The sequence below is a fragment of the Manacus candei genome, unplaced genomic scaffold (assembly GCF_025592945.1).
Source record: "Manacus candei isolate 608988 ecotype Guabito, Panama unplaced genomic scaffold, ASM2559294v1 h1tg000089l, whole genome shotgun sequence".
In the NCBI taxonomy this organism is placed as follows: Eukaryota; Metazoa; Chordata; class Aves; order Passeriformes; family Pipridae; genus Manacus; species Manacus candei.
The window spans coordinates 67073-86118 of NW_026138137.1; the positions used below are offsets into that span (position 1 = coordinate 67073).

The window sequence follows — 19046 nt, forward strand, 5'->3', positions numbered from 1 at the left end:
GGTGCTTGGAGTGTGCTGTTGGGGAGTGCTGAAGTACAGCCCCTGAGGTTTGTCTATGCAAACGCCTATTTACATTCATAGGGTGAATCTGCAGCTAAACCCCATCAACTGCATTCTGAAAATGCAGGAGAAGAGAGCTGCAGGACATACCACTGTAGAAAGAAATAATGTCCCAATGAGTAATGCAATCAATTAGACACATTCCCATTCATCTCAGACCATATTGGACGAACCCGTACAAATCACATGCATGGCTTTTATGCTGATCCTTTCTGCTTTCTCAGTGATAAACCAAAGTTGCTTTGGCCTCAGAGTAAATGAGTGCAGCCATGAGTGGAGGTGCTGGTGGGACACAGGTCTGCAGAGCAGGCAGAGCACAGGGCATGAACCTGCCGCTGCCTGTTAGGGGCTGGGTTGGCACTGGTAAAACATTTCACATAGCTTCTCCAAAGCTTTCCCAGGGTAGCAGTTCTGGGTCAGCAAACAGCTGGAATGCACAGGATGCACAAAGGATTAGTCCAGCTGCCAGGCCCCTGAGCTAACTGATGTTTCACATTCAATGTTCTCTGCAGTATCATAATACCATAAACTGTTATTGCTACTTAATATAATTGCATTTCAGAGTTCTCATCTTGGACACAGATCCCATTTTGCTAAGCACTGAACAAGAAAAGAGCAGAAAGGTATTCTGTGCCCCAAGAACTAGATAAATAAATTATAAAGGCAGCAAGTAGATCTATTTACAGAAGCCCCCTGCACTTGGCAGACCATGTTCAACTTGCAGGCAAGGCAGAGGGGCAGGTGTTTTTGCGCCTGGGTGCTGCATCGTACTGAACAGCTTGTTGCCCTGTTTCAGAGGAAGATTTCATGGCTCCAGGTTCACACCTCTGACTTCTAACTCAAGGCACAACCTGCTTCGTGCAGCTGAAAACCTTTGCCTGAAATGCTGACTATCCAAATGTTCCCTGATTTTTTCTTCCCTTCTGGTTATCAGGCTAAAAAAATTGTGCTCTGATATTTTATGTCTTTATTTCAGGTCTTTGCTGAAGCAGAGAACAAAACCAGTAATGCTGAGTACATTTTTCCTTATAAAAACCTAAATCCCTTAATCTGAATGTTACCTTTTCTCCCTGCTTTTAAGAAAAATGTTCCAGTCAAAAATCATATTTAACCAGGAGGTTTTTTTCTCTCCATGTATTCCTCTGCTACCTCCAAGAAAAGCTTTCCCTATTGTTCCCACATGGGCCAGGGTGGGATATCACTGCAAATGCCTTGGATTGAAAACCAATTACAAAAAGCAGACCTTTGGTAACTGCCCACCTTGAAGGCCACACTCTCAGGGGCGCCAAGCAGCAGAGCTGCAGACAGGAACAGTCCCACATATTTTAACCCTTTCATATCCTCCAGTCCACAGTCTCTTTTTCCTACCCCGGGCTGCTCAGCCAGATGTGCTGTTCAGGTTGCATTGACTGACAGCTCTCAAGGGTCCATGGTGACAGCAAAGTTCACCTTCAGGCCTCACAGTGTAGGGCTGAGAGGAAAAAGCAGAAATCAAGGAGGAATGGGTATGTGCCAACAGCCCCTTGCAAATTTATGCAGGCTTGAACTTACCCATGCAAGACACCAAACTGGAGCTGCTGCAGAAGCACACAGCTGTATCAAAGTTGCTTCTGTGTCTGCACAGAAACATCAGTCCTCTGAAGGGGTTTAGGGCAGGCACACTTCCAACTTAAATACGGCAGGAGTAGATGGACAGACTGTCCTCCCAGCCCCGCTGGTACTGTGGTGGCAATTCACAGGCACTCCAGCACAGCTTTGTCAGTGTGGGTGTAAAAAAGAATCACACAGGACCTTCCTACTTGCCTGTGAAGCAAAAAGCACTTGGGCAATGCTGCTGAAGCCCTGTACACTCAGACATCCGTGACTCAACAGCTGGTTGTCAAATTCAGCTGTAAAGGCTGATTCTGACACCACACCAGTAAATCCCTATATAGAAACTGGCTGCTTAAACTAAATGATGCAGCATGGTGGCTGTACAAGCCATAATTTAGAAGGCTGTGAGCCCTTCTCAGTAAGTGCCGTGGTTTAAAGACATTGTTAGTTTCCCCACAAATTTGACATATTTTTCTTCTGCGTTAAGAATCGCTTCATCCTGTCAGTCACTGTCAGCCCAAGCCTGAACTGACTAAGATAAGAGAAGGAAGATAAAGAATCATCTCCTGGTGTGCAGGCTCTCTTCTCCCTGTATCCCCCCTCTTTCAAAATAAATCAAGGCTAACACAACTGTAAAAATGTAACTATCCAAGTAGCTGCAACAGTTGTTTTAGAGAAATAAAAAAAAAAAATGTTTTTTTCCATGAGGTCTTGCAGCTGAGTTTACACTATTGCATCACATTTGTCCCTTCCTGAGTAATTTCATACTCCACACAAACCAAACGAATTACTTAGGACTGGTTTATAATGCCCACATTGTGTTTTTAAAAGAATACTTTTGAAGAAACCTCTGAGAAGTAAAGTAGCTTATGGTAATGAATTTGAACATGAGAACGAAACAAATTCAGTAAAATATTGTTAACACTGATCTGGTAAGCCACTGGTTTGCATCTGTCTAATCCTTCTTGGTTTTGGAGGTTGCATTTTTAAAAAACAATTATTAATAATTCTCATTAGCTGCCAAGCAAAAGAGCATGCCACGAACTTCTGCTTAGAGATTAGCCAATATTAGCAGACACTACTGGCTTTCCAAGTTTCCAAGAACTAGAACCTGCTGCGGGATCTCATGGTTAGGACAAGTTTTTCTACCGAGGTCCATAGGGATAGGAGAGTACAAGGAATGGGCCCAAGGACAAGTGTAACCCCCTGCAGATGCCAAACCATTTCCCTACAGCCCTTCAGCATCAACAGCTCCTCAACCTCCCAACCAGACAAGCCATCCCAGCACTGCTCTATCCTTAGAGTTAGGAAGGGGTTTTTTAGTGCCTAAAGTGAATTTTCCTTGGTGCAATTTAAGTCCATTACTTCTAGTTGTGTTAATGCACATGGAATACAGTTTGCTCCTTTCTTCTATCCAGCAGCTTTTTATGTGCTTGCAGGCTGCTGTTATGACCCCACTCAGCCTGCTCTTCTTAAAGCTAAACAATTTGTCCAACATCTATAAGGGCTGATTTTTAAAAGTGTTGAGCTCCTGCTGTTTCTATTGCTTTTATTCTGGTGATTGAGAGTGAAAGAACTTCCGTGGAGTTGATGATCAAGCCGTATTATCTGGTGCCCTTTAAATACTGACAGGTATGAAGGGCATGAATGCTGTTTATAGCTGTATATGTGTATTCTTGTCTTCACAATAAAAGTGTATTTACAGGACCTGTGACCAGCCTTCTGACTACATCTCCAGGGCAAGAGCAACTTCACAAAAAGAACAGATTTTAGTGGAAACTTGGCTGCCTGCCTTATATATCAGGCTTTGCTGAATCATTCGAACTAAATAATTTTCTGTATTTCATCCAAAACATATCTTGGCCCATGGGGTTTTATTATTTGTTTAAGTTATTTATATGGCTACTGTCAAAACAGTGTTCATGATTTTTTTTTAACTATTTGCTATTGCTGGAAAATATATCCTTAAGAAGAGTGAACCAAAATCCTTTTCCGTTCCAAAACAGGAGAGTGAGGTTTCTTCTCAGGAGAAATGGTGATTTTTGTGCTTAGAGTACTGGAGCAGATTTCCACTTGGAAGACTGTTTTTATAGTGAATGCACTACAAAATATGATGCTATCATCCTGCGTTAGTGTTTCAGGGTGGCTAGAAATAAATTCCTATATATCTGCTCTTTGTCTCTCAATTTCCATTGTAAACAAAGCTTCCTTTTTGTCCATGTAAGCCCTCACGAAATCTCTTCTTCATACCATCAGAGGCTTCTGGTACAACTGTAATGCAAGCAATAATATCTTCCTGTATTGGTTCTCATAAATGTAGGGTTATGTATTCTGCCTTTCTGCAGAAAAGAGGGTTTGAAATGTCTTGCTTTCTTCTCTTAAACCCTCTCTCCTAGCCTTGGAAAATAACTTCCTCTAAAACAAATACAGAGAACATTTACAATTATAAAGTAAAAATAGCTGCTCTAATTTTGGGCTACCTGTCACTGCTTCTTTTTGGAAAAAAAAAAAATCATGGAAGGAGAAGAGAGTGAGAGAAGAAAGGAAGCTTTAATGATATTTTTCTGAATGTCTTTTTTTAATCTAAACTTGTCCTTTATTCTTATTCATAAGATTTTATCAAACTGCTAAGCAAATAAGGCTAATTGTGATGGGCATTAACATACACAGGAACCATAAAGTGTGAATACACAACTCTCCTATCTTGTTCTGAAAAGGTAAACTAAATTAACGCTGAATTTCACCATTGATAATAAAGTAAAAATAGTGCTCCATGGTCTGTATGGCAATAGGCAATAACATGCAAAAGATGGAAGTGCACAATCATACCAATAGTTTTATACCTAGCCATATTATTTCCCTGTAAACATGTACATTTAATTACCGTCATTTATCTTCTCCTCCTCCATAGGCTCAATAATTCATCTGTGCAACGTGTAAACTACAGCTTTTCTCTTTTTACATAGCTCACTCAAAATCCTGCCTTTCTCCTCCTTCCAGACACACACAAAATCTTCCATTGCTCAATCAATGGATTGAAATATTGAACTACAATCTTTATTATCTGTATTGATGGAAGGATATCCTGTTTTTAGGACCTGCCTGAGTTTGGTTGACACAAACCCATCCATTGCTGCTCTAAGCGTGCAGCAAATTTTACATCCTGTTTCTCTGCCACACAAAGCAAAGGTACCAGCAAGGTCTTTGGGAGCAGATGAGAAACAGTAATAACAATAGCTTAAGATGGCTAAACAATCCCTTAAGGCAAAAGGAAAATTAAATTGATAAATTTTAAATCCACATAGTAAATTTCGCCTATCAATTGCACAAAACTAAATCATAAAATATTTATTTAACTAGTAATAATATAGTATAAAATTACATGGGCTTGCTTTTTGATTGGTGACAGAAGTAAGCATTAGTCATTGCAGCAAGAAAGCACATGTCCTCATTGTTTGGCTAATGAGTTAACTCTCTATGAGAAGTGAGAGTATCTTCTCAGCAAAGAAGATTTAGGTTTGTGTGCGACATCCAGTGTCGTGAGGGTTAGTTCTGAAGATATGACAGCTGTTGGCACTCAGGCCCAGGTGGAGTACACATACTTCAGCTCACTGCATCTCAGTATCCAGACACAACAGTCATTGCTGGTGCTGAAGCCAAGGGCTGCCCTGATCCTATGTCTCTCATCTGAAGCATTCCCCTTACCAAATGTAGTTTTTTTGGATTAGGTCCCAAAAGCCTACGCTCTTTTCACTTTAATCAAAGAAACCATTTGGGAAAGTCAGGAGTGAACACCAGCTTTTATTGTGATCACAACCCAACAGTCTCACAAGCAGTGAGATGGTGTCATACAGAGACATCACATTTCTCAGTGAGTAATGCCTTAGCAAAAAAGTGTCAAAGGATTCACTTAGGAAAATCTTTTGGCTATAACATTCATAAATAGCTTCATTCTTTTGGTTCCTGACATCACTGCAATCCCTTAATGAAATTGCAATTGAAGGAGGCTAATTTGTGCTCTAATTATATATTAGTCTGGGCTGAAAGGTTTCTGGACGGAAAAAGGTTTTCTTCAGGCAATCTTTTATTCTGCTCATTGTATTTACTTAACAAAGAGCAGTCAGCTTTTACTCTGAATTCCCGTAATAGAGTTGAGCTGTAGTGTTACCCAGCTAAGGGCAAACATATGCAGTCATTTCTGATGGCTTCCGATAACAGTCTTTAACAAGAGCAAGGATTATTTGCAAATGTAGGAAGAATCAGGCCAAAAAGCTAACAGATGTGCTGCTGAAAAAGTTTAAAAGCTCTTCAGCTGGAATATCTTCCAGACCTGTGGTAGTTTAGCAGAGAGGTAGTTTAAGGAAATTCAGAGAAATATTTTCTCACTAATAAAGGAAGTCCACATAGAAATATTTTTTGCTGGGTCACTGGAAAGAATATATTTTTGGTCTGGTTTTGATGCTTCTGCCACAGGATGAAAGGCCAGTATTGTTCACAATGTGCAGGATGCAGAGCATTTCCACCTGAAGAAATAGGTGAGCCTCAACTACCTATTTCCTCAGCCATAGTTGAGGCTCTCTAAGCAGACGAGTACTTTAGGAAAGCAACTGAGCTCTTCAAAGCTGTGGATCACCTTTGTAAGGTGTGGTTTTGTTTCTTCTGTCAGGTAGAATTCTGTTAATATTGGTCCCCAGTAAGGTCCCCATAGTTTGTCAAGAGGAATTCAGCCTAAACAAAGTAAAGGTCCAGATAAATAAACTAGTTATCAAAGGAAATAAAACATTTAAATCTCTGTTTCTAGTGTTTGTGTTAACTTCAGCATTTCCCTATAGATAAATCCTTAGCCAAATTTTAAGCTAGTATAAATCAGTATCAGTTCTCATTTTGCTGAATCAGTCCTGGCATCTTATGCAGATTCTGATTGTGGCACATGGAAGTAAATGTTTCTGCCATCTACTATCTGCAGGATAAACAGAAACTGCTGTTAAAAGGAACAGCACTTAATATGAATATGCACAAGAGGGATTTCAAATAGTGTTCTTATTGTATGAATAATAGCTTCCTGTGCACACTATAAGGGTTTCCAAAAATCATATCAACAATTTATAGATTTAGAAGCCATTGTAGTCTCTTGTACCATCAACCCTTGAGCTTTCTCTAAGACTTCTGCTTCAATTTCCATCAGGGAGAGAAAGCAAGAGGAGCTGATGGTTTCATGCATTGGAGCTGATGGTCTCATCCGTTAGAGCAGTTCTCATGTCCCTTCTCCCAGGGCTGACTACCTCCCCTGTTCCCAGCTGGACCAGTTCAAGCATCCTGCACTCTGCAGTGCTCAGGCACTACTGCTGGGAAGTGCAGCCAAGGAACATTACATGGGGCCAGAAACCAGGAGAAATGTGTGTTTGGCATTTGTGTGTGCCAGCTGTAATAAATTCATCAAAACTGAGTGAATTTTGGTGGGATTGTAGAGTCAGAAAAAAATTTTAAAAAAGAAACAGACTTGCCAAGATGTTTTGACCTCAGTAAAACTGTGAAGTAGAACTGAATGCATTGACTGAGTACTGATTTTATATGTATCTTTTCTTCTGTTTTCTTCTAGAAAAACTAAGCATACTATCAACCTTCATAGCACCCTTCAAGTACCTGAGTCCTGGCCCAGCCACCATGGAGGATGAAGACAATTTGAGTAAGCAGTCTCTTTTCTCCATAGATAAATAATAGAGTTGAAAAATAAGAGCTCTGCAGTGTAGGAGCTATTATGGAAATGAGGTGGATTTGCAGCTGTTGGAAGACCATAAGTCCAGTCCTCATGTAAAATGTAAGATTCCATGATACTGAGTGCAAACATGTTCTCCAGTCTCCAGAAAAGGAGGGGTTGATCTCAACTCACCTTCCCAGTTTTCTCTGTGCACTCTGGAAAGGGGAAGCTGTAAACAGTATGTCACAAATACAAAGGAAAAACTTCTTATAAAGGTGAGATGTTTGTACTCACGAGACTGTGGAGATAGATCCTTTTCCTTTCCTGTTTATGTTACTTTATTTTGCTCACTTGCTTTTCTCATGAAAAAGGACATTTTCTGGTGTGTGTTCCTCCTCCTTTTATTTCCTCAGTTACAAAAGGACTTTTGCAAAAGTAAAGATTGCAGGATTGAGACATCCACTTAAGCTGTTTACTTCTGTGATATGACCTGGAGAACAAAAGTAAAAGAAAAAGAAAAAAAAGAAAAGGAAGGGAGAGAGGGAGGAAGGAAGGAAGCAAGGAAGTAACGAAGCAAGGAAGGAAGGAAATCAAATTGAGAATTGATTAACCAGACTTACATGAACTAGACGTAACCTAAAAATTAGCCACTGTATTCTCTTTGACCCTTATACCTCAGCCAACTGTCTCAGCCCATGACTATGGAGGTGGAGGAAAATGAAGTCTGAGTGGGCAGTTAGGACTTAATAACCCTCAGTAAGCTCTTCCATTTTTCACCTAGAAGCAATTATTTCGTATTATCCAGCCCTGCTTATTGTAACACATCTTGAATCTTTGTGGGGGAAAAAAAAAAAAAAAAGAGAGAGAGAGAAAAAAGCTTTCTGAACCAAATGAGCAACATTTTAGCATCACCTACCAGATGGGTTTCTTTTCCAGTCAGACACATGCTGACATGTTGCCCTATTAGAGTCAGTTGCTGGGAGGAATTGGCAATTTTTCCCCTGTTGTTGCTAAACTGCCATGGTTTGGTCATGGTGCATCACCAAGGGGAAGAGCTGCTGGAGGACTGAAGGAGCACAGCCTGCTATTTTCTGCTGCTGAGCATCACATGGACATCACACCGTTCTGCTGCACACAGTGACTGGAAGGCTTTTACAGACCTTAGCAAAGGCAAAAAAATCCTGAAAATCCCTCAAAATTGCTCCCAGGAAGGCTACATTTTCAGGAAGACATATGAGAAGTATACACACACCCAGGAAACATATTATGCACACGATAAGCTTGTGCAGGCACCTCCTGCGTAATAGTTCCCAAATGTGCTACTTAGTTATTTTTAGGTAATGTAGGAAGTTTGTGCAAGCCAAACACTGTAACACCATTTTCTTATTGCTACTGTGATACCAAGGCAGCTTGTGCCTGCGTGGGCTTTAAAATAGCTCACGTGGACAGGGTAAGCTATGTTTTCTGAAAGAAAAATAGCAAATGTCACTGTTTTCAGGGTCATCCTACCCAGCTCTCCTTTTGGTCAAACATATGCTCCAACAAAAAGGCAGCTATTTATTTTTGGTACACAGAACACATTTTAGGTGTTACTATTAGAGTCTTAGAAAAAAAAAAAAAAAAAAAGATGAATTAATTTAAAGTCATCCATATTTCAGTGTTCACTTCTAATACAGTGGTATAAATCCTACTAAAGCCTACAGCACACATGTACCTATGGAGTAATTCGGCATTTTAAAGAGCTTCAGTGACTCGCTCTGAACAAGCAGAGAAACCTCCTTTGTGTTAACAATTTAACAGGAGCCCAGGAGAATGCTGGCAATGTAGAGAAGTGGGTTGCTTGTCCCTGTAGTTTTCTGCTCACTGAGCATACTATGAGAGTGTCGCTTCCCATACTGTGGTGTATCCATGGACAGAGTTCCACTAGCTGAAATGGATAAAAATCCTGTTTTACTTTCCTTTAGGCCTTCTTTACAAAGAGAGCCATGTAGGTTAACTACAGCTTCATTTTCAACAGGTGATTATTAGCATATAGACACTATTTTTGTGGTTTATGATCCATGAACTAGTATTAGAAAAAGTATCAAAGTCACCATGCACCTTTGGAATAGAATTTTGGATAAAGTAATCATCAGTCTCCAATGAAGACCTAATCTTAAACATGCAAGAAAAGGATCTATTCATCTCCAGAAGTCAGTTGTACCTAAGAACATAAGAAGTCTCACAGAGGATTAGAAATAGGAAGTTTAGCTCTGTGCAATGTCTTCAACATTTGTTGTTAGTGACGGACTGAGAAAAAGGATATTTAAATTGGGATCCTCCCCTTGGTATATCTTTCTAGCACCTAGCAAAAATTTACTTTGCTAGAGTTTGCACCCTAATCATCCTATTTCTCAGACATCAACAGACCTGTCTAGTCCTCTCTGGAGCCCACTGATACTTCTGATCTCAACAACAGCCAGGAACAGGGAGTGATTTAGAGTGCTGTCAAAAAGTACACCCTTTTATTGCTTCAAGCCTGCTGTCTCTAGTGCTGGGATTGTATGAAACAGTGAATATGCTTTCCCTGTTCACTGCCTGCCTGCCTGCCTTTCATGACGTTACAAACCTATGCCTGTCCCTGATCTTTAATCGTTCCATCCACACTATGCCATGGGATCAAGGCAGAATACCACCAGGCACAGATAGTTTTGAATCTAGGTTGTACCTCTAGCAGGAATGTATGATTCCTATAGATCTCATTATGGAATGCTGCCATAAACACAGGCTCACTGCAGCATATACTTCTCCCCAGTGTCTGCAGAGGGAGCTGATGGCTGGAGAGGAGGGTTCCACAGCCACAGAAAAATCATGGGTTTACATTAAGGTTTAAAGATACCTATGTGTGTTGTCACGTAAGAGAAGAAGGAATAATTTCTGTTGTTAGCTACAAGTTTATTATTCCAAAGTCAAGAATATCAACCTAAAAATCCCATCAGAATAGTTCTCAAACCTCCGTTGTGGATTCAATAACTGTATGAAATGCCATTTTGTTTCCAAGAGGAGACTTCCCTACATTGCATTTGATGTAGTAGCTGACCTTGGACAAAGATACCGTGGCTCTGGCTGCAGGGTTCATACCTATTGTTTCTGATTTAATGATTTTTCACTTTCAAGTATGCCAGGAAATTAGGGAAGTCAATCTTTCTAGCCTCTTCAGTCAATGTGATATAGATGAACAACAAAAATGTACTCTACATAAGCAAGTCAAACAAGGGTTAGATTTCATAACACAGAAAAATAAGAATTAAGTCCTACCTCTATTGTTAAAAATGTGTTCATAGAAATACAGTGTTTACTAAACGTTTCTAAAGACAGAAACTGCCTGTGTCAGAGCTATCATTGATTCAGGAGTTTGCTATAGAGGTTGTAAATTCTCTCTTTCCACAGCTTTTCAAAAATGTAGTGCCCATTGTAATTCAATAGTAAAGATGCCAGCCAAAATAAAGATACCAGCCAGAATGAAGATGCCACCTCTCCTCTCCTATCCTCCCTAGAACTTGTCTTGGCAGCAGAATAACCTTCAACAGGAACAATATTATCTCTTCAAATGTAGCGTGGAGTATCGGATGGTTAGTTCTGCAGAGCCCTTACGACCTAGAGACATAGGCAGTGTCATTATTAGTGATGCATTATAGTTCTGAAATGCTCTTGATGATGCAAACTCTCTAGGTTAACTCTACTGTGCATAATGACCAAAAGGAGAAAAAAACATGAAAGAGCAGACAGAAGATTGAGGAATAGTGCATAAATAAATATATTTCACTAACTGTTCCTCTCTCCTGTTCAATTACTGAAGCAAAGTCAAGATCACAGTGTCTCCTGTTGCTTATGAAACTGCAAAAATCAATGAATAAAGTTACCTGGGGACATATTACAGTGCAAAGCTGTGGGACTTTTTAGAAAACTTACACAATAAATTAGAAACTATTGCCAAAATTCATGTTATTTTTATTCCTCCTTTCTTTAACTCTTATAATGTTATTATTCTCCAACCTTTCATCATAGGAAAACCATAATTTATTATCTTTCTTTTTTCCCAAAATGTGTTTGGGGAACTCAAGAACAAAGACATTATGGGAGATAACAGGACGGAAAATGATACACAGTTTTGCATTTTCCCTGTGTGCATCCTCTGACTTACCCCTTTCCTTTTAGTGCTCTTCATTTCTAAAATTGCTTGTGATTGTTCTATTACAGCTGCTTATAGTATTTATCTTCCATAGTTTGGTGTCATTTGCCTGCTTTGTCTGACTTTCACAATAGAACTACATGTGCCACCATTAGAGAGGTAATCTTATGTCTGCTACACAGAGGTCTCATAAAAGACACATTTCAAAGATTTCCTATTTCAAAGATACCTGAAAGTATAAAGTAATTCCACATTTCCTGGCAGCTGCCAGGTATCACACAAGTCCATCAGGCTCCCAGACTTTCTGAGGCACTCCCTGAGTTTATGCTGCCTCTGATTTACATGCCATGGTGAATTTTGGCTGCTGCAGCTCCAGTTGAGGTCTGGGAAAAACTGGGCTGTTTCCTGGTGTTTCAGGATCAGGTCCTCTAAAATCTGGTTGACTGTAAGGATACTTACATGGATTTCCTTCACTGTGACTAGGTCAAAACGCACCATAAATACAGGCATGTCACTGTTGTGAATGCCCAGCTTTGTCCACATATCCTTTGTGCCTGACCTCTGCATTTTTTTCACTGCATCAATGCAAACTCTCTGTTGGCCAAAGCCTGGACTAGACAATTTCATAGACACAATTTAAGACAAACAAGCAATGTTTATTTTATGTTGCCATGGTTTTAGTGAACCACTGTTTTATTGAGGGTGGTTAAGATAAGATGTTAAGGTCAGATGTTCATGCTCACAAATCTGTGGTTCTCTGACTATGAAAGAAAAAACAGTTGGAATAAAACAATATGAATTATAAACACAAATCACCCCTTGAGTTTTCCTATTCAGTGGTGCATAATCAATACAAATTCTTTTCAGACCTGAATATTGTGTGAAGCAGGAGCTATCTTTCTTTTCATGCTTGCTGGCTACAATATCATTATGTACCATAATTGGCTCTGTAAAAACCTATTAGGTAAGATGAGAGAGGTGGTGTGAAATACAGAACCAAATCTGCTTCCTACTAAAAAATATGTCTGCATCAAATATTTCATCTTTATTTTAAAAAATGCACACAACTAAAGAGACATCTTCTGAGTGGGATGGAAACATGAGAAAGGGTCATGATGGAAAATGGCTGGCCAAAACCAATGCCATGCTGGATAGACGAAGTTAAAGTTATCATGTCCTTTCCCTTCAGATCAGAGTTTCTACAAAGGGAGTTGTGAACTCAGTGAAAAAACACCGCATTATCCTTGTGCCTTAGTTATCGTGACCTTTAAATGTCTTATTTCCAGAGAGGCTGCTTTAAAGATGTTATAATTTATACAGTTGAATGCCATATGATGAAACTTTCCTTTTTCTATTATGTATTTCTTTTGCTTTCCTTCCTCATTTGTCTTCGTTCTCCCCCCTTAGCTTCAGAAACTAAAAATTAACTAGTCACTAAGACCTTAATTTGTCAGTTCACATTCTGCCTTAGCAAAGCATTGCAGAAGATAACTCTCCAAGTACCTTTTGTGAGACACAGACACAGGCTGGAAGCTCACTATGTGCCGAAGAGTTTTCAGAACAAGAAGCCTAAAGACTCAATCCTCCAAATGGGCCTCCATATGCGTCATTTGAGCCATGATTTTCACTCATGTCTAAGCAGTAATCTGCTCTCTGTGGAACAACTTTCACTAGTGTAGCATTAGTGCTCTGATGGGAAAAAGTCTCTTGATATTTAATACAAGTGCAATGGGTCAGGATGTAAAAGGAGGTTTTTTATCATGATGGTTTGTTCCACATAATCCTCTGCAGGCTCCTGTGCATCCGTCAGACCAGCCTAATACTGAGATGAAGCAAAGACGCACCCCTCCAGCAGAAGTTTCTCAAGGCTTATGCAGGGATCTCACCCCTTACATCCTTGCAGCCAACTTGTACATCAGGGCAGAGAGGAAACCAAATGTGGCCATGGCCATGGTCCCTCCCAAAGGGAGGACTATTCTCTGTCCTCTGAGGACCACAGGGACCTTCTCTGAGCATGGGACTGACACAGCCTATGCAGGTGGCATGCTCATGCCTGACAATAACAAACCACAGGAAAGGCTCCATGCCCAGTGCTGGTCGCAGTAAAGCAGGCAACCACACAGTGCTCTGCTTGGAAAGGGAGGTGCATTGCTCCAGGGATGAGTTGCCTCATAAGTTGGTTGGTTACGCTCATATTTAATTTTTCCGCTTGTCTCTGCCGCGAGGAATGCACAGGAGCACTGAAGGATGTATCAGAGGTGCAACACATTTAAACAAGCTCATCAGAAATGACAGAAATGTTATAGGATGATTATTTAGACAGCAGCATATTTTGTGTCTCATTCAGGACCTCAGGGAGATGAATCTCCATTCTCAGTCCTGCCTCTGCTGCAGCAGGGCATTGCTTCGCAGCACGGACATTGCACAAGCATAGTTCAGAGCGCTGGGGGATTCACTGGCTCAACAACAGCAACAGAGTACTCCCTCCATAGCTCCCCATTGTCATTTCATTCCCTTCCTGGTGCTCCTGGCAGTCACTCTCTCCCATCTTTGACACAGATCATCCTTTACATCAGTATTTGTTCCCATCATGATGCTCTGGTTTTTCCTGGTCTCATTTAGATTAGTTTTTGATGATGCAGAGACTATGAGTATCTGCAATTGAATTTGATAGAAAGGCATTCACTTAGTAAACTGGGACATGAGTCCAGACCAAATCATTGTTTCAAATGCTAGAAAGGTCTTTTAGATCATTTTCTAGGCTAGATTCATGACAGCACAAGAGCCTATGGTATGAGCAGGGATGGTCAATTTATTCATTGCAAATAGATTATTCAATACATTGGCCCATTTTTCTGTTTGTGAATCATTTGGGAATCATTTCTGATTTCTAATAATGTGTTCATAAGTATTCATCCACATGGATTATAGAAAGCCTAAGGGAACTTTACAAACTATTCACTTTTTATTAGTAATTATCCAGCAGTTCATTTAAGTCACGTGGCATCTGTTATGCTTCATCTTTGAATGATGTAATTTTTTTAAAAACAGAAGACTAATGACTAATAGAAGTGGACCTTTAGAGACAAGTAAACATCCAGGACATGCAAAAAAATCTGTGCTATAAATAATAAACCAACCATTATACAAATATTGGAGGAAAAGTCATAGAAAGGGATGAACAAGAATATCTATCTTTTTTTTTTGTTTTCTTTTTTGGCTATTCTGCCAGCCCTAGGCATAATGTCAGCTACTATGATGATAACTGTAATATGAGTTTTTTTCTTTCTTTACTGACAGGTACCAGCAGTGCAGAAGTAAAGGAAAATCGAAACATTGGCAACCTGGAGGATCATCCAGTAGCCTCTACTGAGAGGGCAAGAGGGGGAACACCTAGCAGTAAGAGAAAAAGACCCTTAGAGGAAGGCAATAATGGCCATTTCTGCAAACTCCAGCTCATCTGGAAGAAAGTTTCATGGTCAGTGACACCAAAGAACGCTCTGGTTCAGCTACATGAACTTAAACCAGGATTACAATATAAAATGGTTTCCCAGACTGGTCCAGTGCATGCTCCCGTCTTTGCTGTTGCTGTGGAAGTAAATGGACTTACCTTTGAAGGCACGGGGCCCACAAAAAAGAAAGCCAAAATGCGTGCTGCAGAGCTAGCCCTGAAGTCATTTGTTCAGTTCCCCAACGCCTGCCAAGCCCACTTCGCCATGGGAAACTGCATCAACCCATCCACGGACTTTACTTCTGATCAGGCAGATTTTCCAGACACTCTGTTCAAGGAGTTTGAACCATCTACACACAGTGAGGACTTCTCAGTCTACAACCCCGTTAACAACGAGTTGCTCTCCACCGCTTACCGACATGGGCGCTTGCTCTGCCACACACTGGACTTAATGGGCCACGGGAAGCAGAGCAAGCACAGGGTGGCATCCAAAGCCGAGAGTGAGAAGAACCCCGTGGTGCTGCTGAACGAGCTGCGGTCGGGCCTGCGGTACGTCTGCCTGTCAGAGACGGTGGAGAAGCAGCACATCAAGAGCTTTGTGATGGCCGTGCGAGTGGACGGGAGAACGTTTGAGGGCTCAGGACGTAGCAAGAAGCTGGCCAAGGGTCAAGCAGCACAGGCAGCCCTGCAGGCCCTCTTTAACATTCGGCTGCCCAGCCACATTCCCAGCAGGAGTAAATGTCACCATTTGCCACAGGTGAGAGCTCCTGGGTGGCTACCACCACGCTGGAGGAACCCTTTTGATGAGTGGGATTGGTATTGCTGCAGGTGTTATTGTTCTACCAGATGGTTCCTCTGGTGTTACAGCTAGTACCATGCCACAAAACAACTCTTTTCTCATAGAAAGAGCCAGATGCCACAGGCAAAAGCTTGGAAATAGTATCCTGAAATCGTTGGGTAGAATTTTCAACCCTTTCCATAAGAGGTATAGATGAGAGGCCAAAATTTAAGGGGAAATATCAACATTTCAATTTTCTAGAGACAATGATAGCATTGACACAGGCAGAAAAATCAGGTCATTCTGTGGTACTGCATCTTTCTTTACAGAAAGGAGACCATAAACAAAAGGATGTCCCATCTCCTCCTTTTAGAGTTAATTTTTTATGAGGACCATGTCATTCAGAGGAGACAGCAATGACAAGGAATGTGTCTGTATCACAGCAATTCTGCCATTGGAAAAGTTAAGGATTTTTGCTTATTATAGACTTACCTTTGGAGTCGACTTTTTGTTTGTTTTTTTTCTTTGTTTGTATTGTTTAGGGTTTTTTTTGTTTTCATATATGCCTCCAACAGCACAAGGGATAGTGAAAGCTCTGAAGTTTTTCTGGAACAAATGTAGAGATTACTTCTGTATTCATACAGAAAATATAGATCTGAGGTACATACTTCACACATAAGAATTTCATAGTTGGTCATATGCCAAAGGCTATCTTAGCATTACTCAGACTTGTATCAATTTTCTAAGTTCAAAGGAAGCCAGGATTAGAAGACACTGGGAAGCATTACATGTGTTCAAGTAATTTATTGATTTGTTTGCACTATCAGAAAAGGTTTGATTCACCAGCACTGGGAGGTGATCTACCATTACAAAACTCCCTTTATGAAAAAAGCTGTTAATGTCCAGGGTTTAATGCAAAGCACTAGGAGCACTAAGAGTCATTCTGCTGTTAGCTTGCAGTGACACCCTAGGCAAGTCATTTAAATTCAACATGCCTGTAATAAAAATGAGCATATTATATGAAAGAACACTTCAAGATCCTTATGTAGTGTGTAAATGCAAATTATGAGTAGCAATTCTCATTAACATTAGTAAAAGTGTGCATTATATGTTCAACAAGTTTGACAGGAGAGGTGACGTGAGGTGACGTGATTGCCTGCAGGACCCAAGAATTTATTTGTTGACCCATAAGATTCCTTCCTATGTTTCCAAAAAGAAAACATGACAAATATGAGAAATTCTAAAATACACCATAACCCTCCACCCCTTTCTTTTAATTCTGTTTTGCAAACTCCACGAACCAGCGGGATAATAACATAGTTCAGTAATCGCAGTGATGTTCACACCGTGCTTTGCAGGCATTTTGGAAACCTTGGCCAACTTGGCAGTTTCATCCTTCCAGTGCTCCTTCAAAGCACACATAGTTTTCAATGAGTGTTTCATAGTGTTTCCTACCCAAATTAATTCTGGTAAGAAGCAGTCCCATTCTGCTGAGTGCTTTGCTGCCCCAGTGAACCTTGCTGGGTATGTCAGCAGGTAAATTCCTCAGCTGATGGTTTGTCACATTCTGAAACTGCACCACAAGTATCACTGACTCAGTTCCTGAACTCTCTGAAATACTCCCTGGTTGCTTGGCTTCAAAATCACCTTCTACCTGAATATCACATTTTACCTCAGTCTCCAACTGTTCACTGGGTGGCACATTCTTCAGTCGATGTTCCCTTTTTTATGGCCTTTTCTCCTCTCTGTAGACTGCTGCCCTCCTTATCTTCTTCTTCTCACTGTTATGGAAGTATAAATGTCAGTGAAAAGGTGTCACTGAACTTTCTCTGTCAGTATTTTTTGAGTGGTTATGTATTGTCCAACTACGAGATTACTCGGGCCCTTTTAATGCCAGCATTCAGCACATTAATTGGGAGATAAGCCTTAACGCTGATTTCTGTTGACCTCCTTACTAGCTGGTCTCATCAACAGATATAGCAGCTGTGACACAAAACCTGAATTTGAGTTGCTCCCTTAAGTCATAACTCAACTTCCATAGAAACCAACAGACCTCTTTCCACTGACTTCAGCTGAGTTACAGTTTAAACACTAAATCCAGAAGCATCTTTTCTTGTTCTCACTGTGTTATGCAGCATCTCCTCAAGTGACTGCCTTTGCTCACTGCTTCATTCAGCCCATCTGGCTGGTTGGTCAGTCAAAGTGGTGTAACCATGCTGGGGAGAGTGTAACTCTCAATGAGCTGTGGTCAGAGCTTGTTGTTCCAAACGTTTCAGCTCCTTCTTGTCTCCCAGATTTTATGTGAACCGCATTTTCAAGGACAGGTTTCAAGCCAAGTTTTCAAAAGTATTCCTGCTAAGTAGGCTTGGTTTATGTGCAAAAGTATTTAAAAGCAGGAGAGCACCCTGAAATCCAAACAGCTTAGGGGTAGAATTTGTTGGGAAGGATTGATTTCTTCACAGAATAAGGAGCTACTGTTGTTCTATCCAACCATTCATTCTTCTCATGTGCTTCATTTTGTTTGTTGGAATACCAAACAACTATCTCATTGGTTATGGTGAGAGGTAAACAAGATCAGCTGTAAGAGTTTTCACCTATATTTTGAGTATTTTGCAGAATCCAAGAGTGTATTTATCTCTGTATTTGTCCTTTACACAGACTGTTCCAACTTTGCATGTCTCTGCTCCTGTTCCCCTTGCTGTTACCAATGATGTGTAGGTGGTCACGATTTGGCTTTTCCTGATTACGGCCTGACTGGAAACAGGAAATAGCCAAAAATCTTGTAACACCGTTAGTCCAGTTATCCTGAACTTTCATATTTCACAGTGTCCAAAACAGTGTCAAAAGAAGTCAGACGCCTTATGAGCTGGGCCTCTGAACAACATATGTTTCTACCTTGCTCATCGGGGCTTCCAGGGGACCTGATACCCCTCAGCCTGGGCCTTGGGCATGACCTTGGACTGACAGACACTTCTCTGCTGACTAAGGGAGATTCAATTTAAAACATCAAAAGAAGCACCATAAGAAGAACTAACTGAAAGGAGGTTGTAGCCAGGTGGGGTTTGACCTCTTTTCCTGGCAATCAGCGACAGGATGAGAGGACACAGCCTCAAGATGTGCCAAGAGAAGTTCAGGCTGGGCATCAGAAAGAATTTCTTCACTGAAAGAGTAGTTAAGCACTGGAGCAGGCTCCCCAGGGAGGTGGTGGAGTCACCATCCCTGGAGGTGTTCAAGAAACGACTGGATGTGGTACTTAGTGCTGCAGTTAATTGGCATGGTGGTCTTCAGTCAAAGG

At 40.8% G+C, this 19046-nt stretch overlaps 1 protein-coding gene across 1 annotated transcript in view; it reads left to right on the plus strand.

The window, feature by feature from the left end:
- The first annotated feature begins 7224 nt into the window (after positions 1-7224).
- Positions 7225-19046, plus strand: part of ADARB2 (adenosine deaminase RNA specific B2 (inactive)) — a 109269-nt gene continuing 97447 nt past the window's right edge. The window contains exons 1-2 of the mRNA XM_051812899.1: positions 7225-7339; positions 14823-15730. Of these exons, the coding sequence (XP_051668859.1) occupies positions 7225-7339; positions 14823-15730 (1023 nt within the window). The remainder of the gene's footprint in view (positions 7340-14822; positions 15731-19046) is intronic.